Here is a 23,479-nt window from a genome sequence, read left to right on the forward strand (position 1 = left end):
ATCATGCAGTTAGTTTGCACTAAAAAGCATTTTTGCTTGAAATATGCAAAGAATTTAAGCAAAAGTATTCAGCTTTTGCCCCTGTATTTCAATTTATCTACTTTTTTTATTTATATACTTTACATATGTTCCTTGTAATTAAGAAGTACTAAATCTAAGTTGATGTTGTTACCAACATAAGTGGCCTGTGAAAGAGAAGTGCCCCCATAGAATACGTGATAATCTTGGTATAAAAGTTTGCACGATGTTATGTTTTTTGTTCTTGTTGTTTTGTAGACTTGTACTTGAGGAACAGGAATTTATACCTATGTGTTTCATTAAAAGAAATCTTAAACTCTACTGAATCTGGCATTTAAAAACTTTCAGTTGAATAAAATAAAATAATCTATTGAATGTACCTGTTTAAACCAAGATTTATAGTCTGTAATAGTCACAGTAAATAGATTTAACCTTATGGGCCAATTTTGATCCATTGCTTAAAGAGAACACTATGTTTAGATAAGGTCTAGAGTTATAATGGAGTTCATTGGTATAGAATTCCATGATTGTTGATATCTGTCTTCAGTGTAAATGAGAAATTGTAGCATATCTTGGATTTTTGCTATTCTTTATCTAGCCTACACTGTCATTTCCATAGGTCCAAGTCAAGTGTGATTATTGAGCATATGGAATGTGGCTAATACAATGGGCCTGAATTTTTAAATTTTATTTTAATTAATTTATATATAAATTCAAAAACTAATACTTGATTCATTTATTTAAAAACTTTTGGGTATTGTTGAAACAAGATTACAACCATGTATTTTATGAACTCTAAATACTGATCTAGTATTTACGATGAAAATTTAGTGTTCAAACTGAGATGTGCTGTAAGTATAAATTATACGATATATCTTTCAAATTATACGATATCAATCAAAAAAGATTGTAAAAGATTTAATTAATTTTTGTTATTATATGATAATAAAATGATAATATTTTAAATATAGCTGATTAAACAAATGTCATTAAAAGTAATTTCACCTTTTACTCTTTTAAAGTGGCTACTAGAAAATTTAATATTACATATGTGGCTCCACATTAAATTTATATTGAACACATACTCTTTGCAAAGCCTGTTTACATTAACGTCTTATAATGTATTTTAGTTTGATCCCCATTTGTCTTTTTTTCCCGTAGGAAAACGTTCTTAAAATCTGGAGGACTCATTTTCTCTCAGAAGCCTCTATTGCTCTTTTGCATGATTCCTTTTGGTGGTGGTTTCTCCATAGATTTAAGGTATAATGATATGTTTTAAACTTCTTTTTTAGGTTGATTTGCAGCATAATTCATTTTTCAGTAGAGGTAGCACTGGTACAAAAAAAAAATGTTTTTCTGGATCCTTTTACAGAGCTTGTTTGTTTTTTTCAGTATTCCATTTTTTAGTTTTAGTTAGAAATCCTTGTTGAAATCTAGAGTTCTTTCAGAGGATTAAGACTTTAATATGGATTTCAAAGAACCTGGGTCTTCATTTAATCAGAAAACGATCAGTGAAATCAAACGTTGTAGCTTTACTCAACACTATAATTTGCTGATAAACACTCAACAGAAGGTGCACTGCAGATTAGTAACCTTGAAGGAAGTTTTCATTTGGAAAACAGTCTACAGATTAAATGGAGAGAGGATCTCACTTGATTCAGAAAGGTTAGGACTCTGATTAGGATTAAAAAGAGAAAGAGGCGGGCATCTGGAAAACAATAAGAGAAGAAATGAGCAGCACATAAATCTTACAATAGAAAACACGTGAGCCTAGAAAAAGTGGTGAATATAGATGACAACTGTTTAGACTCTGGATCTGGACGAATGGAAAATAGAGCAACCCAGGGCATCATAGTCTAAGCATTAAGAAGGTGTGCCACCCCATCAAGGAAGCCTGCAAATGGACTCACCTCCCCACCTTCCCCCAGCTCAAATTACCCACAGAAAACTGCTTATGAATCTTCACAGAAACTTCATACCATAAAGAAGTGGGTATTACCAATTTTACATACAAGCTATTTGGTTTGTGCTTTAATATAATTCCAGGTAAGAGTATTTCTGATATTGTTAGGAGCTGAATGAGGCACAGGAAGTAACATATCAATTCTACAAAGGTAATTTAATTACCTAGGGAAATTTCTGAAATTGGGAGCTTCATTATCTTACATTTCTTTTTCTAGATCTGGATCCCAAATTTATGTTTTTCTATGATAACAGAGAAAAACCTTACTTTCCCACTAAATCTGTTTGGATTATATAAAACAAGCTTTTGAAGAAATAATCTAGCAAAGTTCCTAGAAACTTCTGTCAGGCCATAGTGTTTTTTTATTCTGAACAAAACACAGATTTGACACAAAAATATTAATGTCCCACTACATGTATAGGATTGTTCTTGGAATAATAAGGAATTTGATTTTTTTATCTTTAAACTCTCTAGGAACTACTGGCTTTCTGAAATGAAAATGTAATAATTTTAAAGTATTATAATTTAATAAAATTTTCAGGATCATTTGTGATTTTTTACTCGTTTTGAGGCCCAATATGTGATTCAGCTGGTTAATATTCTGTTAGTGTTCTAGGGGGCAGTTTGGGGATGCAGATCAAACTGAAGCAAAATTTCCATGATTTAACAAGAATGGTTCCTTATTCATCTGTTTTTTTGTTTGTTTGTGTGTTTTGTTTTGTTTTTCACTATTAAAGTAACTTTATTTAAGAGGAACTTTAGAAGTTAGTGTGCAGAGAAGTTGTTAGGACCTTGTGAACACCAATTATATACTTAAATAAATCTTGAACACTACTACAAAACAACATATTATGAATATTGTGGACCTGTCTATGTTTATTTTTTAATCTCACTCCCCCTAAATAAGGAGGCCAAAATAGAATATTCAAGAAATGTAGCAGAAAACAACACCCAAGATTAGGCAAAACCACACATTTTGTTTTCTCTTTGTCCAGTGTGGTGGAGGAGCGCTGGGAATTGTACAAGCCAGTTTGTCAGCTTTTCATGCTCCGTCACTGAGCTGAGCTTGAGTCAGCAACGGGCTCTAGGACTGGTTGGAAGGTCTTGTGAGCCAGGCCCACTATCTGGCAACCACTGCTCCCTTAACAACATATCATGTATCATTTCTATTTGGCTGATCATTTGGCAACTGCCCTCTGTGGGTTATCCATGTGTGTTTTAACACTTGTTCTGTAGTGTGCCACTGATGTGGGTCCATGGGTAGCAAATGGGACAGCAAATCCTTTGCTCCAACTGAAATACTGTCCCAGTTTCCACCTCTCAATGAGAAATTTCCATTGCCTATATGCAGCAGTATCACTTCAGGAGTATTACTGAGGCTGTTAGCAAATGGAGTGTAGCCAGCCGACATTGTGTAAAATAGGACTCCCAGACACCAAATATCACAAGCAGCATCATTGCCCTGTTGCGTAAGAACCTTGGGTGCTACACAATTTGCAGTGTAGCATGGAGTTGAGAGAAGTTCCATTTTTTCCTTGAAGTTGTTTTGCAAACCCAAAATCACAGATCCTAATGGAGCCCTCATTGGCTGATTCAGCCATGTATAAAATATTTCTAGGTTTAATATCACGATGAGCAACTCCTCAACAATGAATGTAGTCACTGTCCTAGCTATTACAATCAGTAATCACTAGCTTCCCGTTCTACGAAATGTTTTTGTTCGAAAATACAGTCAAGTAGCTCTGCTCCTTTCATCAAATCCATAACAAGTTAAACTTATCTACCATCACCATAAATAGTCTTTAAAGTGATAATGTTGGGGTGTTGTCCATAGCACTCCAAAATTTCAATTTCCTCTGAGGGAATCTTACTTTTGGCAAATAGTCTTCACTGCAAACTCCAGGTTGGCTCCTGTTCTGTTTGCAAGTGATGCATACATACAGTCACCAACAGCGGTCTCTTCTTTCAGTTCATACACTTCACCAAAGTGTGCAGCATTTCCACTTATCTGAACAATTGGTAATCCATTTGCCCTTGTGATAGGAGTGGTTTTATATCCTTCTGCAATAGAAATTGCAACAAAGCAGAATTCTCTGAAGAGTTGATGAGCATTAGCAGTGGCTGGCAAACCAGGAGACTCTAAGTGTTTTTGTAGTAAATTCAGTATCAAAACAAAAAGTATCATCTGGTTTTCCAGAAGCAGGCTTGAAAGGAGGTTGAACTTCTCTTTCATATAATTTTTCCAGTCAATATTTGCAAAAAAAAAAAAAATTTTTAATGATGTCTTTTGATTTCTTCAGCTCCTTCTGAACCCAGTCTGTTTTCTGGATTCCTTTTGAGTAACACACTTAGAAGACTATGCTTCAGCACTAAGAAACTGAGGCATTCCAAGTTTTGCTTTTTTTTTTTTTTAAATATATCTTTATTGATTTCAGAGAGAGGAAAGTAGAGGGGGAAGAGAGAGATAGAAACATCAATGATGAGAGAGTCATTGATCGGCCGCCTCCTGCATGTTCCTGACTGGGGATGGAGCCCGCAACCCGGGCATGTGCCCTGATCAGGAATCAAACCCTGATCGCCTGGATCCTCGGTCGACGCTTAACAGCTGAGCCACGCCAGGCAGGGCAAGTTTTGCTTTTAATATCATGTTCATGGTCTCATTTCTGTCTTTACCTTGAAGGGGCAGTGTAGCAGTAAGCATTTCAAACATAAGTATACCACATGACCACCAATCAGCACTCCAGAAATGACCTCTCCTATTTTCTACTTCAGGAGCCATATACTTCACTGTACCAGAAAATGAGTAGGCCTTCTTTTCTAGATCTACTAATTCTTTGCTGAGCCCACAATCTGTTAACTTGATATGTCCTATTTCCTCAAGCAAAGTGTTACCCAGCTTCAGGTCTCTATACACATCTTCTCCTAATCTGTGAAGATGATGCTAAGCGTGGGCTAGTTCTGCAAGGTAGACTTTCACGCCTTCCTCTGGAAACAGAACCTCTTTGGATAATCTTGTGAAGACACCTCCTCCCCTGAGAAAATCCAGTATTAAATACAGCTGCTTTTCAGTCTGAAAGGCATAATGCAACTTGACAATTAACTGATGATCTACTTTCACCAGCATATCATATCCCTCTCCATCTTTGTCTGAACTCTGTCTTGAACTTTTACAGAAGCTTTTTATAGCACCTTCATTGCATAGAGCTGCCCAGCATCAGGGCCAGTCTGCTTTCTAACATGAAAAACCTTTCCAAAGGATCCCTGACCAGGAACTTGGAGCAACTTATATCCTTCTCTAATGTGACGAGTAATAGGAATTTCTTTAACTCCTTCATCTTGGCAAGAATCTGCTTCTCCCTCTTCCATTTTAAGACGATTTACTTGTGCAGTGCCTGGACCCCCCCCCCCCCCCCAGCTGCAGCACAGGGATTCCCCAGTCTGGGGTGATGGGGGTGTGGGAAAGAGAGGAGGGGGGTTGCTGTTCAGCGGAGGCAGGAGAGCTCATCTGTTAGAAATTGCATTTCATCCGTGAATTTATTTCTAAGAGAGCTTATTGTTAGAAGTATGTATATTGAAGCCAGTGAACTAAATAAGTAACATGACATCTTAGGAGGCCCCTAAATCCATCAAGTAAGTGTGGTGGGACACCCACACATTTTTACCAGCATTGTGTGGAAATAGATCCCCTCCTGGAATATTACAGTTTTCTTAGGTAAGCTATTTCAAGCTGTATTACATTTTAAGATGAACACAAAACACATGAATTCTATCTGCTTCATGGTCCATTTTATGAAAAATAAATAATTCTGATTTTATAACTGGAATAAAATAAAACTTAGTCACTTACATAATTTAATTACCAATAACATATAGTATGCTTCAGCATGCTGACTCTAAAACTTATTTTAGAAAATGTTGTATGATTAATGTAAGAGCAAATTTTGTTTATTTAGTGCCTGTGATTTAATGGTAGCTTGCTAGTAGAAAAAAAAAAATGCTGTACTTGAACCCAGAAAACTAGCATTTAAATCTGGTTCTCCTAGTACTTAATGTGAGGCTTTGGGTTATTCAAAAAAACTCTTTAAGCCTCTCTTATCTCATCTCTAAAAACCCCACAAAAAACAGTAGAAAATAATATGCCATGCTTTTTCCCCTGGGTGGTTGTGTATTCTAAAGTGGCATGAGTAAGGAGACACCTAGTAAACTGGGAAGTGCTATAGAAATGTAATATGGGATTCAGTATAATAGTTAAGAGATCTGGCTTTCAAAAACAAGGTTAGTAAACGATGTGACCTTGAATAGTATTTACCTCTCTAAGTCATTCACAAAGTTTAAAAAATCACCTACCTTATGTGTTTGTTGAGGGTGTTAAATGAGAAAATGCAGGAAACGTTTTGTTTTCATGGAACTAGGTATAGAGGGAGTGTTCAATGGATAAATCTACCATTATCATTGTTGTTTTTGCTGTTGTTATGTTGATAGAACACAGTGTTCTCAAACTCTTCTAAAAAACTGAAGAGGGAGGAACACTTCCTAACTCATTTTATGAGGCCAGCATTACCCCAATGCCAAAGCCAAAGATGCTACAAGAAACAAAAAATCTACAGACCAATATCTTCTTTGATGAGTATTAATACAAAATTCCTCAACAAAATACTAGCAAACCACATTAAAAAGATTACTCTCTGACCAGTCGGATTTATTCCTGGAATGCAAGTATAATTTAACGTGTTAAATGGCTTGGTCTCATGCATGTTAGATCTGTGGGTAACTTAAATACCCCAAACAGCTACAGGATACATTTTCTTTCCAAGCATACCATAACATTTACCAAAAAAATGGCAATTCCACTTTCCTACTCTGTCTCCTGTGGAGGTATATATGGTGTGGACACTAGGTTGAATTGTATTACTCAAAGACATACTCTGGAAGTTTCTGTTTGGGTAAATTTCTTTTCTTCATACATATTAAGTATAGATTGTGTATTTGAAACGTGAACTTTTATGACTAGTAATATATATGTATATTTTAATTCTCTCACAACCCTATATTTTAGAACTATGCCTGATACATAAGTGATCAAGAATTGCTATTAACAATAGTTATTAGTTTTGCTATAATCTCCTTCCATAAATTTATCACACAATCATGAGCACTGTGTTGGGAGTTAGGAGACCTAGATTCTAGTCTGGCTCTCAATTACTTACCTGTATAACCTTAAATAATTCTCTTAATCTTTCTGAGCACCAGTGCAATCAATAAAATAGAGGGACTTAATATAGGTGATATCTAACTTCTGTTTTTGGTCTAAGATCCTATGCATTTATAAATCTCAGTTCATTTGGCTTGCTAATTTTATAGAAGACTACCACTAACTTTGAAAACTTTGGGGGTTTATTACCATGATATATTAATGCCAGGGTGCTTCTACAGTTGACATCATAAATGTATTTGGATTCTTTAATTCATCTTTATTGCTTAATTCATAGATTTGGATTCTAATTCATCTCCTCATTGCTTAACAGGGCAAGAGGTCAGGACTTAACCATAATATTGCCATTATTATCTATAGATTTCTTCCTTCTTTCAAGATATTTTGTTTTCAGTTTAGCTATCATGTCACAATTTTACTAGTTCTGGCTATGACTATTTCATCCCAGTAATTGCTTTAATTTCATGCTGTATTACTGGTAATAAAAAAATTGGAATGGTTATAGAAAAATAGAAGGTAACTAAGTCATTGATTGCTTTCTGTATGCCAACTACTATGAAAGAACCTTCATTAATCAATTTATCAAGTATTTTTGTGTTTTCTATATGCCAAGCACTGTGCCAAAGGCTTGAGGTAAATCACATAAAACATGATCCTTGTCCTTATTTAATTTTAAGATACTACTTTAAGATATGGATATATTATCAACATTTGGCAGATGAAGAAACTAGGACTTAATTAACTTGCCCAGGGTAATGCAACTAATGAAATAAGAGCCAGAATGCAAATTCAGCTCTACATGATGCCAAAACCCATGTTAATTCCACTGTAGCAAATGACTTGCTCTTTAAGAATAGATAAAATTACTGACACTATGCAAACAACTTCCAATTTTAAATTGTAATATTAATGATTTTAATTACATTCATCTTTTATTTTTTTAAGCCTGACCAAAAAAATCAAGATTTCTTGTTTGATAGGATTTCAGAAAGTTACGTGGCACTTTTTATGAGCATACATCTAAATCGAAAGGATGCATTCTTTCAGGTAAACATAGAAATTAACTGGTTATGCTAATTATTTTTGGAGCTAATGAAATAGAAATATAGTTATTTTATTTAAATACATATGGGAACATATTTTGTTACTTCAAAAGCAAAATTTCCTGAAATAAAGTAAGTTATGATACTATTTTAATCCTCACCCAAAGACACACTTTCTATTATTATTATTTTTGATTTGAGAGAGAAATAGGAAGGGAGTAGGGGAGAGAGAGAGAAACATCGATGTGAGAGAGAGATATCAATCGGTTGCCTCTCGTACGTGCCTTGACTGGAGATCAAACCCACAACCTGGTCATGAGCCCTGACTGGGAATCGAACCTGCCACCTTTTGGTGTACAGGATGACACTCCAACCAACTGAGCCACACCGGCCAAGGCAGTTATGATACTATTTTAAAAGTTATATCCCCCATTCCAGAATATTGTATTCCCTTGACTAAAAGTCTTACAGAATCTCCCTAGTGTGATATAGGTATTTTGTTTGCATATTAATAATTTCAAAACTATTGACTCATTCCATGTATATTCTTGGTTTTTTTATATTTACCTACAAAATTATCTATCAATTTTTTTTTTCTTTATAATGTATCTTTTGATCCAAGAGGACTTGAAAAGCTTATGTTATCCCTAAGGGCTAAGTACATGTTACAGTAAAGAACAGGGACAAATTTATGAATCAAAATTTTGTTTTACTTTTCTGTTATAGTAACTAATAAGTAGGGTTGATTAAAGTAATTTATGTTCCTGCATAATGTTAAGTGAAGATGGTAGGAATTTCATGGGGTATTTTAAAGTTTAAACATCTAATATTTCAAAGCAGAAGCCATATTCAAATACTTCAGTGTGTTGACATCTGTAAATCAGAAATACATAAGTATTTTAGAGTCTGTAAATGTTTCTTTTCCCTGGGTAAAACAAACCTAAAATAAAAATAGTTAAGTGTCCTCCATAAACAAACCAAAATTGCCAAATATTTATGTTCAATCTTGACCTATATATATACTGTGTCACAGAAAGAAACTAGTAGTGGACTTGGAATGAGACTTGGCTTCAAGTCTAGAATCTGCTACTAATTACCTGGAGGATCTTGTTAAGACATTCAGTCTCTCAGTTCCACAGCTGGTTGTCTATCAGATAAAGAGGATGATCAGATCCATGATTCATAAATTATTGTTTTGTAGAACAATGATCTCAGAAAAAGAATATAATTTTGCTAATATTGATTTTGTTTCTTATTTGCAGGAAAAAGTTAATAGTTAGGATTTTGTGTAATTAAATTATTTAGAGTTGACAAAAAACAGCTGTTTCTCTATCCATAATCTTTCTTTGCTTGAGAACCAGGCCACCTCCCTGCAGGTTTCTCTCCTTCAGAGCTATTTAAGTGAAAGTGGAGCCTCATCTCTCATTGACCAATTCCATTATTTTTAACTCATTCAGATAAGTGGGAGTTTTGTTACTATTGGCTCATCTGATTTATCTTACCTAAGGAAGAGATATTTATTAATATTTAAGAATCAAAAATTATCTTCAGGTCTCATTATTCAGTACATATTAGTTGAATCTAAACATATTCAGTGTGGCTTTTACTTCCCTCTCTTCCCATATCATACAACAATGTTCCCTTAGAAATTTTCCCAGCACAACTTGACACTTGATCTCTTTTTCTCTTGATCTCCTGTAGGTAAGGTGCTCACAGAAAACTTTTAGAGGTTTCCCTTTTTCATCATGCTTAACATTTTAATTTTAGTCATTAGTATGGTTTTATGTCCCACAAATAAAATATTTGATTGTTTCTGGCATTAAAATATTCATAGTCCATTCAATAAAATTAAATATATTAACATATTAAAGCATTCTCTCCTCTCCCCCGCCAAAAATAATCGTGTTTTTCAAAGAATATCATCAGTTACCAGCAAATTTGAGCACCCCTGGATTCGGTGACTGTGTTTTCTATTGCTGCTCTAACAAGTTGTCACAAACTTAGTGACTTAAAACAACAGAAATTAATCGTCTTACAGTTAAATAGGCCAGAAGTCCAAAATGAGTCTTAAATGACTAAAATCAAGGTATCAACAGGACTACTTTCTTTAAGAGGCCCCAAGGGGTAATCCATTTCTTGCCTTTTTCAGCTTCTGGTGCCTGCCAACATTTTTTGGCTTTTGGCCACATCACTCCAGTCTCTACTTCTACCATCACATTGCCTTTTCTCCTATAATAAAATTTTCCCCAGCTTCCCTATTATAAGGACACTTTGCGATTACATTAAGGCCTGTTGTATAATCCAAGATGCCTCCCCATCTCAAGATCCTTCACTTAATGATATATGCAAATCCCTTTTGCTGTACAAATTAACATTTACAGGTTCCAGGAATTAGGACAGTTACCTGTAAAGGGCTTTTTCGACTCTAAAATTTTACAGTATTAAGGGGCTAATGTGTGATTGTAAACACTGAGTTGAATGCAGAGTACCAAAATAGTAAGTAAATGTTTTTAAACCTTTAATATAAAAATATCATATCTTTCTATGTTTAATCACTCCCTGAGAGAAATTTAGTATTTTAGGGACTACTGGTAGAACCATATATTTGTTGATATATGATCATAGTTTTAATATGTAAATAACACAATAGTGGTTACAATATATTAACTTACCTAAACAGGCTTTAATTATTTAAAAATATGCTTCTTATCCTCCAATAATTATGTGACATGATAGAAGTGTTAGCTAAGGCTATGGTTGTAACTGTATTCCAATATGTAAATGTATTATGTCAATACATTGTACACATTAAATGTACACAATGTTATATGCCAATTATATTTATATACACTTTAATTAGAATGACCTATATATGTTACTTTATAAAAGAGGTTAACAATAGCAAGGTCAAATGAAATAAATATGTATTCATCAAACCTTACCTTATTTGTTGACTTCATCCTTTATCCAAATTAAATTTTCCCCCAAATGCTATCAAGTAGCCAAACTGACTGATTTTATTTTTAACTCTTGTTTATGTTCCTCAGTTAGATGTACAAAGAGGTAAGAAATGGCCGAAAGCAAGCTATAACAAAAAAGGGAAATTTATAGTTCACAAACTTAGTAATTTCTTTGGTAGTTGAGATATGTTATATGAAATATCAAATTATTCAAATATGACTGGTTTTGGTAGGTGTATCCTGATTGTTTGGCACAAGCTATCTATGTGACATTCCAGGAAGCATTTCCAGAATCCAGTGACCTCTTTAATGATGAATTTAAAGAAGACCTAGGGAATACCATTTTTCTCTGGTTGTCAGGTATGACTAAGTCATTTAAGTATTGATCATTATTTTAGTACCTAAAACTTTTGGATTTTGTTTGCTCCAGTCAAAAGATAGGTAGTTCTTTGCCTTACAAAACATACCATATGGATGCTTATGTTTTAAAATACTGATTATTCTTTTGTGAAATTTTTACAAAACCAAAATTAATCAGTTATTAACTTTAGAAGTAAAATAATTTTTTTATAGGCAGTGGAATTACTGCAGAAAAATGAATTGCTACAGAAATAAAGTCATGCCATATACATTTTTATATTTGGAAGATAAATATTTTAAGCTGATTTTGGAAATAATATTTATAACAAATAATATTGAATAAATTCTAGAGCTAATTGAGTTCCTCATAGGACATACAATCATTAATCAAGGAAACTTGTTTTTTGAATTATAATGTGCTTATAGGCAAGAGTGGTAGGACTGGAAAACTAAAAGGAAGTAAAATCCTGTTCTAGAGTATTTAGCTAGAGATTTAGGTACGTGGGTTTAAAACTAATGTATAGTTACATATTCCAGGAATGACCTTTCCAACATTTTTTTCTAAGGCTATTATGGACTACCAGAGGCTATTGACAATTTGTAAGTGGTACTTCTTGTAAATCTTTTGGTTCAAATTTTGACTGATTTTTAAAACTGTTTTATGTCTATCCTTAGTAACCAAACCACTTCTATCAGAAAGTGTTTCATATTATAAGGAGAGAGAGACACCACAAATTCCTGTCTATTGATTTTTCAGGATACAAAATTACTATACAAAATTAGTTGCATCTCTCTAACAACAAAATATTTGAAAAAGTAATAAAGAAATCAGTCCCATTCACAATAGCATCAATAACAATAAACTCCTTAGGAATAAATTTAGACAAGGAGGCTGAACATTTGTACACTGAAAAGTACAACACTTTAATGGGAGACATTAAAGAAGGCACAAAAAAGGGAAAGATATCCTGTGTTCATGGATTGGAAGAATCACTATTGTTAAAATGCCCATACTACACAAAGTCATCTATAAATTCAATGGAATTGCTATCAAAATCCCAATGGCATTTTTCACAGAAATATAATAAAGAATCCTAAAATGTATATGGAACTACAAAAGATCCTGAATAGCCAAAGCAATCCTGAAAAAGAACAAAGTTGGAGGCATCACACTTCCTGATTTCAAATTATACTACAAAGCTATAGTAATCAAAACAGTTATGTTACTGGCATAAAAATAGACACATAGACCAATGGAACAAAATCAAGAGCCTACAAATATACCCTCATAAATACAGTCAACTAATAGTTGACAACAGAGCCAAGAATACTCAATGGGAAAGGATAATCTTTTCAATAAATGGTGTTGGAAACACTGGATAACCACATGAAGGAGAATGAAATTGGACTCCTATTTTATTTTATTTATTATTATTATTTTTTTTAATTTATCTTTATTGTTGAAAGTATTACAGGTGTCCCATTTTTCCCCCCCAATTGACCCCATTCACCTCGCTCCAACCACCTCCCCAGGCCTTCACCCCATCATTGTCTGTGTCCATGGGTTATGCATATATGCATATAACTTCTTTGGTTAATCTCTTCCCACCCTCCACCCCCATTCCCTCTTCCCTCTGAAATATGATCATCTGTTACATGCGTCAATGTCTCTGGATCTATTTCGTTCATCAGATTCTTTTGTTCATTAGCTTCTTCTTAAAGGAGACCATTCAACATTTCCTGTAGTGCTGGTCTGGTGGTGATGAACTCCTCTAGCTTTTCCTTGCCTGAGAAGCTCTTTATCTGACCTTCAATTCTAAATGATAGCTTTGCTGGGTAGAGCAATCTTGGTTGTAGTTCCATGTTTTTCATCACTTTGAATATTTCTTGCCACTCCCTTCTGGCCTGCAAGGTTTCTGTTGAGAAATCAGCTGACAGTCGTATGGGTGCTCCCTTGTAGGTAACTAATTGCTTTTCTCTTGCTGCTTTTAAGATTCTCTCTTTGTCTTTAACCTTTGGCATTTTAATGATGATGTGTCTTGCTGTGAGCCTCTTTGATTTCCTCTAGTTTGGGACCCTCTGTGCTTCCTGGACTTGTAAGTCTATTTCTTTCCCCAGGTAGGGGAAGTTTACTGTCATTATTTTTTCAAATAGGTTTTCAATTTCTTGCTCTCTTTCTTCTCTTTCTGGCACCCCAATAATACAAATGTTGGGCCTCTTGAAATTGTCCCAGAGGCTCCTTATGCTATCTTCATATATTTGGATTCTTTTTCCTTTTTGCTCTCTGGTTGGGTGTTTTTTGTTTCTTCATGTTCCAAATTGCTGATTTGATTCTTAGCATCCTCTACTCTACTGTTGATTCTTCATTTCAGTTCGTGTAGCCTTCATTTCAAATTGGTCCTTTATTATGTCATCAATTTTCTCAATTATTTTCATCATACTCTTACTAATATCCTTGAGCATCCTTATAACCATTATTTTGAACTCTGTATTTGTTAGTTTGCTTGGATCTATTTATTTTAGTTCCTTTTCTAGAGATTTCTTCTTTCCTTTGTGACATGTTTCTTTGCCTCCGCATTTTGGCTGCATTCAGGTGTTTGTTTCTGTGTATTAGGTAGAGCTGCCATGGCTCCTGGAATTGGTAGAGTGGCTTTGTGTAGTAGGTGTCCTGTAGGGTCCAGTGGCTCAGCCTCCCCAGTCACCTGAGCTGGGCCTTCTAGGTGCTCCCTGCATGGGCTGTGTGCACTGTCCTGTTGTAGTTGAGCCTTGGTTGCTGTTGGCATCCCTGGGAGGAATTGACCCCCCAGCCAATCAGCTGTGAGGACCACCTGCAACTACAGCCAGAGAGCTGCTGTGCTGGAGACACCCCCGTGGAGCAGGATTTACTTAAGTGGAGCTTTGGTGTTCACCAAGTGCACCCCTTGAGTGTGTCACTCGCGGATGTGGTAAGGTTGTAGTCCAGTGTGGTCGAGTCTGACCACCAGGTGCACTGTCTCTGGGGCCTCCCGGGAGGTGCAAAGTCAGCCTGTGCCAGTGCCTTGCCCAGGGCCACCCAGCATGAGCTACACAGCAAACCTTAGTTGGCTGCTACTTGTGCTGGGCTTGGAGGTGTCCAGGAGAGGCCCAGCTATGAGCCAATGCAGGCTGCGGCTAGTGCCAGGCCTGGGGCCACTTATCAAGCTGTATGGGGCCCGCTGCTGCTTGTTTGAGAGATTTTAGGAAAGTCCTAAGCATGAGGCTCTAGAGGCCACTTGCACCGAAAAGCCCCTGGAAATGGCCTGGAGGAGCTGCAGGTGGGGAGGGGCGGGGCCTCCGGGAATCACGGGGCGGGGCCAAAGGTGTGGGTCAGGTGCTGGCGATTCAAATATGGCGCCTGCCTGCCGGCTGTGTGCGGGGAGGACTCGCCAAAGGAGCCATGGCCTCCGCCAGCCCTTCTGCCTGGGAGGAAGCCGCCCCCTCCAGCTCTCGCCCGGATCTCAGGCAGGTTAGTTCCCCCCCGAGTGTCCCGGGTCCTTTCAGGCTGCTGCCCGGCGCTGGGCTCAGAGGGAGCGTCTGAGTGAGTCCGTGCCGGGCCCTTTAGAGGAGCTGCTGGGGCTCCCGCAGCCTCCGCGACCCTCAGGGACAGTCCCCGCTGGTTTCACAGCCCGGAGTTGTGGGGACGTCTCTTCCTGGCCCTGGAGCCCTGGGCTGGGGGCCTGCTGGGGGCTGGGACCCCTCCCTCCTCTGGGAAACCTCCACCGCCGAGATTCCCTCCTGGGTTTCAACCCCAGCACCGGGTGTGGGCCCGAGGCTGCGTCTCTGTGATTCAGCCCCGATCCACCCACATCTGCGCCCCTCCTACCGGTTTCGATGCTCCTTCAGTTCCCTGGTTGTGGGGCTTCTGTTCAGCCAGATCTCAGGAGGTTCTGAGTGATGGTGGTTCTGTGTTTTAGTTGTAATTTTGATGTGGTTGCGGGAGGCGGCGGGCGCAGCTGTTCCCTGCGCCGCCATCCTGTTTCTCGGCGCCTGGACTCCTGGTTTATACCACTCACAAAAACTGACTTGATTCAAAATGGATTGAAGGCATAAACATCACAAATGAACTGCAAAACTGATATAAGCAAACATAGGGGGAAATCGCCTTGACATTTGTCTTGACCAGTTTTTTTAATATGACACCAAAATTCCAAGAAAGAAAAGCAAAGATTGATAAATGTAACCATATCAAACTGAAAGCTGCTGCACAGCAAAGGAAACGATCAACAAAATGAAAAAGCAACTTATGGAATATATTTTCAAATCATATGTCAGATAAGTAGTTAATATCCAAAGATACAAAGAACACATATAACTGAATAGCAAATAAATAAATAAATCTGATATTAAAAATGAGCAGAAGAACTGAATAGACATTTTGCCAAAGAAGACATACAGAGGCCAACAGGTACATGAAAAGGTACCTGCTTAACATCACTAATGATCAGGGAAATGCAAATCAAAACTGCAGTGAGGTATCACCTCATGCCTGTTAGAGTGACTGTTCTAAAAAAGATAACAAATAAGCAGTATTGGTGTGGGTGTGGAGAAGAGGGAACCCTTGTGTACTCTTGGTAGAAATGTAAATGGTGCGTCCACCATGGAAAACAGTATCAAGGTTCCTCAAAAAATTAAAAGTTGAACTAACATATGGTCCCACAAACCTGCTTCTGGATATATATTCAAAAGAAATGAAAATTGGAGCTCAAAGAGATATCTGCACTCCTATGTTCACTGAAGCATTATGCACCACAGCAAGGCACAGAAACAACCTAAGTGATTGGCAGTGGATAAGTGGGTAAAGAAGGTGGGTATATGTAGACAATTATTCATCCATGAGAAAGAAGGAAATCTTGTCATTTGTAACAACGCGGATGGACCTTGAGGGCACTATGCTTAGTGAAATAAGTCAGACAGAGAAAAACAAATACTGTATGGTATCACTTATATGTGGAATCTTTAAAAAGCCACATTCATAGAAACAGAGTAGTATGGTGGTTACCAGGCATTGGCGTGTGGGGGAAATGGGAAATGTTGGTCTTTTGGTGATAAGATGAATAAGTTCTGGAGATACAATGTGCAGCATGGTGATTATAGGTAATACTACTATATTATATACTTGAACGTTGCTAAGAATGTAAATTAAATGTTCTCACCATAAGAGAAATTGTAATTGTGTGACATGATGTAGGTATTAGTTAACACTATTGTGGTAATCATTTTGCATTATATAAGTGTTGCAATATATGTGTCTTATCAAATCAAATCTTAAACTTACACAATATTACATATCAATTATATCTCAATAAAGCTGTAAAATATTAAAATTTAATAATATTTCAAAGCTAAAGATATAGAACACACTTTATTTGGATGTTATGACTCTATATTAATGCCCTTCTTTAGAAGAGTCCATATTTAGTTACCACTTTGTGTTTTCTACTTGTAAATCATGTTGGGACACAGTCACAGCTCTACCAGTGGCAAATTGGGAAAAGAAGCAATAGAGAAACTAACATGCATTAAATGTTTACTATGGACCAGGTACTGTGCCAAATAATTTTACATCTGCCTTGATGTCAGGCAGTCACTAAGTTTAATTGAATTTTAGGTCCCTGTGTCTAATGCATAGTTTAATACATAGGACGCCTTCAAAAGTGTTTGTTGAATGTTATCTCTCTTTATATGTCAGGACCTAGTAGGGTTTACTCCAGAAATGGAAGGATTATTCAACACCAGACTGTACTAACCATTTCTTCTGTTTTCTGTCTCCTAATGCTTTGATATCTGGGGTCTTTGCTGACCCTGAAAGGACTGCCCTTCCCAGGGTTAGCCATTCCTAGAGATATTAAACAACTTATCCATGAGAGTGCTTTTCAAATACAAACCAACCTATCCAGAGCCCACACCACAACCAACGCCATTATTGGGCTCTCACTCTGGGCCACTATCCATTTGCCCTAATCATCCCAGGATCAGGTACCAGACAACTGGGAACAGCACCTATGCCCCAGAGCCACTGAAATTATTCATACTAGCCAATCATAAGTATATGTACCCTGCCTCAACCTTACTTTCCCTCAGAAACCACAATAAATGCTCTTGCCCACAGTTTCCTCTCTTCCTCTGCCCCTGGCCAACTCCTGTGCTTCCTTATGTGGCCTCCCATGGCATAGAGTGCCCCCTCCTCTGGGAAACTAAGTAATAAACTCTCTTTTCAATGTTAATCATCAGATCTGTTGGCCTTACTCTCTCTTAAATAGTCTATTAATACACTATATTTTAAAACAACCTATCAAGAAGCATTCAAATTAAACTGAAGGCTGTTGCATGTTTGTTTTACCTACTGACAACTAGTTGAATCTAAAAACACTTAGAAAATTCTAATTTAATAGCTAAATATAACAAATAATCCTCATTAAATGTTCACTAGTGAGAAAATGTTAGCTACATTTATGAATATGTTGATGTATAGTAATAAGATGAGCTCATATTTCCCGGTTTCTGAACACTTTAATATATATTATCTCAATAACCTTCAGAACAACCATATTGTAGTACACAAAGAAATTTATATTGTTTTTATTTGTATTGCTCAGAATACAAATGTTTAGTGTGGTTAAATGAATTATTCAACCCTCCACAGCTTTTGGAACAAAAGCGGAACTTTTTAGGTGAAATATATTTTATTACTTTTTGGGCACTGTTATTGATTCTTAAATATTATTTTTAAAATAATAGGAGATAAAGACAGAGAAAATTTTAAAACAATAATCACCTGTGCTCAGAGGTAAAATTGCTCCTCACATAAAAACATTATGAATGCCTCTCTATGTTAACAAGTATTTACAATATAACTTTAATGGATACTTGAAATCTACTGTATAGTACTGTTGTTGCATATTTAGGTCTTTTCCAAGTTTTCACAATAATTAACCTCCTATGTTCATATATGAACTTAGTGTATGCCTATGAGTCAAAAGGATACATATCAGGCTTTAGCTCTTTTCTAATTCACTGGTTTATATAGTAAGACATTAACATTTCTGCATAAAAGTTCCCTCATTAGAAACTTGAAACTGGCAATCCTCACAGGACTGTTGTGAGCATAAAATGTATAATACTCATAAAAATGCTTTGACAAATTGAAAAGGTATTTTCAAAATCCTAATTTCATTGGCTGACTATATATTTTATTATTAACAGGCTTGAAACCTCAAAAAGGCTTTTGGACCAAGTGGAAACTGAAAGAACTGTCCACAACAACCATACATGGTACCAAGAAAGCACCTTCCAAATCCATAAAGGAAAGGATTGCAAGAAGTCAAGAACGCATATCAAATTGTAAGTAAATTTATGATAAATGGAAGATTAAAATAGCCAAAATCAAGTGTGCTAAGTTATTTATTTGTCAGAATTTTCTAATGATTTATTCTTTGGTGGGGATCTTCAGATAACACTTGATTTGTACATTGAGGTTATAGTAGCAGCTTGAATATTGCTTTCCCTCTTAGTTTTTCATCATAGAAGTTATATGTGCTTACCTCCTTTTCCCATTTTGCACATATTTATTCTCATATTTATTTGTAGGAACTTTTCAGGCACATTACAAATATTCTTACTTAGCTGTATTGCTAACTGGTTAATAATGTCATTTGCCAATAGATCAGTTTAACTTTTTTTTCAGTAAATTTAAATAATGTTTCTTTAGAGTCTCAGTTTTGTGGCATGTTTGTCAGGATTCACCCAATATTATAAAAATTTCTACCTTCCTTTTCTAGTACTTCTTATTTCCATGTTTTATCTAACATTTTAATCCATTTGGAATTTATTTTGTTATAAGGTAGGTAGCCGTATTCTACTATTTTGTTTTCTCCAATTGCTGCTTATTAAATAGTCTACTTATGGGCTACTTGAAATATCAATTCACTTGGATATATTTTTGTAATCTCTTCTGTTCCTTGAGCTATATGCCGAATTCCTGAACCAAACTTCTCAATTACTATAGATTAATAAGCACTATAAGGCAAGCTTATTTCTCTCTTGTTTATTACCATATTTCTAACATGAAACATAGGTCTGGTTGGTGCTCAGGTCTCATTTCTGACTCATTAAATCAGAGCCTCCGGCTCAGGATTTTTTAAAGCTACCCAGATGATTTCAATGTGCAGGCAAAGTTAAAACCACTAATGTTGAGGGAAATACCTTTCCAATCTTCTTGATACAGGCCAGAAGATGGAGGGATTAGCCTACTCAGCTACTCTTCTGAAAGCTGTTCATCCATTAATTTGTTTCTAAAATTAATTAATTACTGCTCTTGGGGTTTGTGCTGTGATTTTCCCCACTCCTATCCTCATAGAGATCATTCTGTCTGATTTCTATCTTTTAGTAATTACATGAAATTTCTTTTTGCTGTTGCCATGGGTTTTCCCAGAACTTCATACACAGTTGTTATTTTGAATGGAGAGGTACTTTACTACCTTGACCCAGTCTTCCATATCTGTGTTTACTTCCCACTCTCACATGTAAATAACAACTTGGCTGAACATAAAATTAAGGAATTTGGAGGGAGCTCTTTATTTCGTTAAAATTTTAACTTACAGAAAGTGATAGGAATAGCATAAGAGATCCCTTTATATCCCTGATCCACCAACTGTTTAAATTTTACCCTATTTTATCATTCTCTCTCTTCTTTTTTCATATAGCATTTAAAGCTATAGATTTCTCTAAGCACTGTTTTAGCTACATTCTACAAATTTAGGCATGTTGTGTTTTCATTATCATTTAATCAAAATGTATTCTAATTTTCAATATAAATTCTATTTTGATCCATGGGTTATTTAGAGATATATTGTTTAATTTCCAAATATTGGGATTTTCTAGATATCTTTATAGTTACTGATTTCTGATGTAAAAATATACTCTATATGATCTTTTGCAATGTATTGAGACTTGCTTTATGGTACAGTGCATGATCTATCTGGGTGAATATTTCATGTGCACTTGATAAGAATGTACATTCTGTAGTTGTTTTATAAATCTTAATTAGATCAATGTGTTTGATAGTATTATTCCAGTCTTCTATGTCAAGGGTTAGTGAACTATATCCTATGAACCAAATATGGCCTGTAGCCTGTTTTTCTGTCTTGTGAGCTAAGAATGATTTTTACTTTTTTTTTTTTTAATATGTCTTTATTGATTTCAGAGAGAGGAAGAGCGAGGGAGAGAGAGAGAGTTGAAACATCAATGATGAGTCACCATTGATCAACTGCCTCCTGCATGCCCCCTGCTGGGGATCGACCCTGAAACCCGGGCATGTGCCCTGACCGGGAATTGAACCGAGATCTCTTGGATCCTAGGTCGATGCCCAACCGCTGAGCCATGCCCAGCTGGGCAATTTTTACATTTTTAAGGGTTGAAAGGAAAAAGAAATATACCACAGAGACCACGTGTGACTCACAAAGCCTAGAATCTTGACTATCTGGCCCTTAATAGAAACTCCTGTTCTATCACCTACAGATATTTTAATTAGTTGTTCTATTAATTACTGAGAGGGAGTATTAAAATCTCCAACCATAATTGAGAAATTATTTGTTTCTCCTCTTGATTGTTGATGTTTTGCTTTATCTACTTTTAAGTTATTGGGCACAAACTCATTACTATTATGCTTCCCTTTAATCATTATGAAATGTTCCATATCTATGGTCATTCTCCTTGTCTTGGGCTCTATCTTGTTTGATATAATATAGCCACCTCAGCTTTCTTATGCTTGTGGTTTCCATGGTGTATCTTTTCCCATCATTTTACTTACACTCTTTGTGTTTTTATGTCTAAAATGCATTTCTTGTAAACAGATTAGTTGAGTCTTGTTTTTTATTTAGCCTGACAATTTCTTCCTTTCAATTGGAGTGCTTACTTCATTTACATTCAATATAACTATAGATTTATTTTTATCATTACCCTATTTTTTTCAATTTTATCTTACCTGATTTCTGTTCTTCCTTTTCCCCTTTCCTGTCTTTTTTGGTAAATCCAATATTTTTAGTATTCCACTTTAGTTCCTCTATTAGTTATCTGGCTGTACCTCTTTGTAAGTTTTGAGGTTGCCTTGATGATTACAATATGCATCCTTGAATTATCAAAATACTACTTAAAGTTAATATTGTTCTGTTTCACTAAAAATGTAGGAACTTGTAGCAGTATAGTTACATGTACATCTTTTTTGTCCTTTGTGTTGATGTTGTTATATATATTACAAGATCTGCATGAATAATAGCCTCACATTATATAGTGTTATTTTTCTTCAAATAACTACATGGTTTCTTTCATCTTGACTGAGGTCTAACTGATGTATAATAAACCACATATATTTAAAATGTAAGATTTGATGAGTTAACATGTGTATGAACCTATAAAATCATCACAACTTTCAAGACAGGAAACATATCCACCATTCCCAGAAGTTCTGCATGCTTTTTTGTAATTTTTCCTTCCCACTTGGCCCCCAGGCAGTCAATCGCTTGTATGATTTTTGTCCCTACTGGTTATTAGCATTTTCTAGAATTTTATGTAAATGGAGACATAGAGTCAGTGCTATTTTTGTCTGGTATTTTCCACTCCACTCCACTCCACTCCACATAATTATTTTGAGATTCACTCATGCTGTTGCATGCATTAATAGTTTGTTCCCTGTATTATTGAGCAGTAGCATGTAGTCCATAGCAAGGATATACCACAATTTGTATACTCATTCGCTTGTTGGTGGACATTTGCATTGTTTCTGGTATTTAGCTATTATAAATAAAGCTGCTGTGGACATCATTTCTCTTTGGTAAACATAAACTAGCGGAATGGCTAGGTAGTATAAGTGTATATAGCACTTTAAGAAATTTTCTGAATTTTATAGCTACCCCTCTTCCTCACTAACACTTGGTATGGTCTTTTTAATATTAGACATTCTTGTGGGTTATATGTACTGCTTTTTAGTTAGGTTTTGTTTTAATTTATTTAGTGACTACTCATGATGAGCTTCTTTTTATGTGCTTATTTATCTGTATATCTCCTTTACTGAAGTGTCTGTTTAAGTGTTTTGGCTATTTTCATTTGGGTTGTTTGTCTTATTACATTGTTATAAGAGTTCTTTATATATTCTAGACACAAATCCTTTAACAAATATATATTTTTCAAATATTCTCTTCTAGTCTATGGCTTGCCTTTTCATTTTATAATAGTGTCTTTTGAAGAGCAGAAGTTGATAATTTGGCAAAATCCAATTTATCATTTTTTTCTAACATGGCTTGTGCTATTTTTGTGTCCCATTTAAGAATTTTTTTGTGAAATACAGTTTCACCAAGATTATCTCCTATATTTTCTTCTAGAAATTTTATAATTTATAATTTTGTAGGTTATAGTGGCAGTGCTTACATTTAGGTTTCTAATTCATTTTGAGTAATTCTTGCAAATTATGAGAATTTAAGCAATGAGGATCATTTCTTTGCATATTATTCCAGCACCATTTGTTGAAAAGATTATCCTTTGCCCATTGAATTGTCTTAGAACCTTTGTCAAAACATCAGTTGACCATATGTGTGTTGGTCTACATCTGTACTCTATATTCTGTTCAACTGATGCCAATACCAAACTACTTGATAACTATAGTTTTATAATATATCTTGTCAGGAACTATAAGTTCTCCAACTTTGTTCTTCTTTTAAAAAAAAATATTTGGCTAATCCAGATTTTTTTCCATTTACAAATAAATTTTAAAATCTTTGTGAGTTTTTAATGTATAATCTCTGGAACTTAGATTGGATTTATGTTTAATCCATAGATCAATTCAGAGAGCATTGACTTCTTATCAATATTGAGTTTCCCAGTTCATGAACATAAAATATCTCTACCTTTATTA

At 35.5% G+C, this 23,479-nt stretch overlaps 1 protein-coding gene and 1 pseudogene across 1 annotated transcript in view; one reads left to right on the plus strand and one right to left on the minus strand.

Annotated features, from left to right (window-relative positions):
• Window positions 1-23,479, plus strand: part of FAM227B (family with sequence similarity 227 member B) — a 188,987-nt gene that overhangs the window by 31,698 nt on the left and 133,810 nt on the right. Inside the window, exons 9-12 of the mRNA XM_087821532.1 lie at window positions 1,180-1,278; window positions 8,139-8,240; window positions 11,430-11,556; window positions 18,778-18,915. Coding sequence (XP_087677658.1) covers window positions 1,180-1,278; window positions 8,139-8,240; window positions 11,430-11,556; window positions 18,778-18,915 — 466 coding nt within the window. The remainder of the gene's footprint in view (window positions 1-1,179; window positions 1,279-8,138; window positions 8,241-11,429; window positions 11,557-18,777; window positions 18,916-23,479) is intronic.
• LOC107534885 (ribosomal protein S6 kinase alpha-6 pseudogene) lies at window positions 3,016-5,347 on the minus strand (annotated as a pseudogene).

The sequence above is a fragment of the Miniopterus natalensis genome, chromosome 1, assembly GCF_054644295.1.
Source record: "Miniopterus natalensis isolate mMinNat1 chromosome 1, mMinNat1.hap1, whole genome shotgun sequence".
Classification (NCBI taxonomy): domain Eukaryota; kingdom Metazoa; phylum Chordata; class Mammalia; order Chiroptera; family Miniopteridae; genus Miniopterus; species Miniopterus natalensis.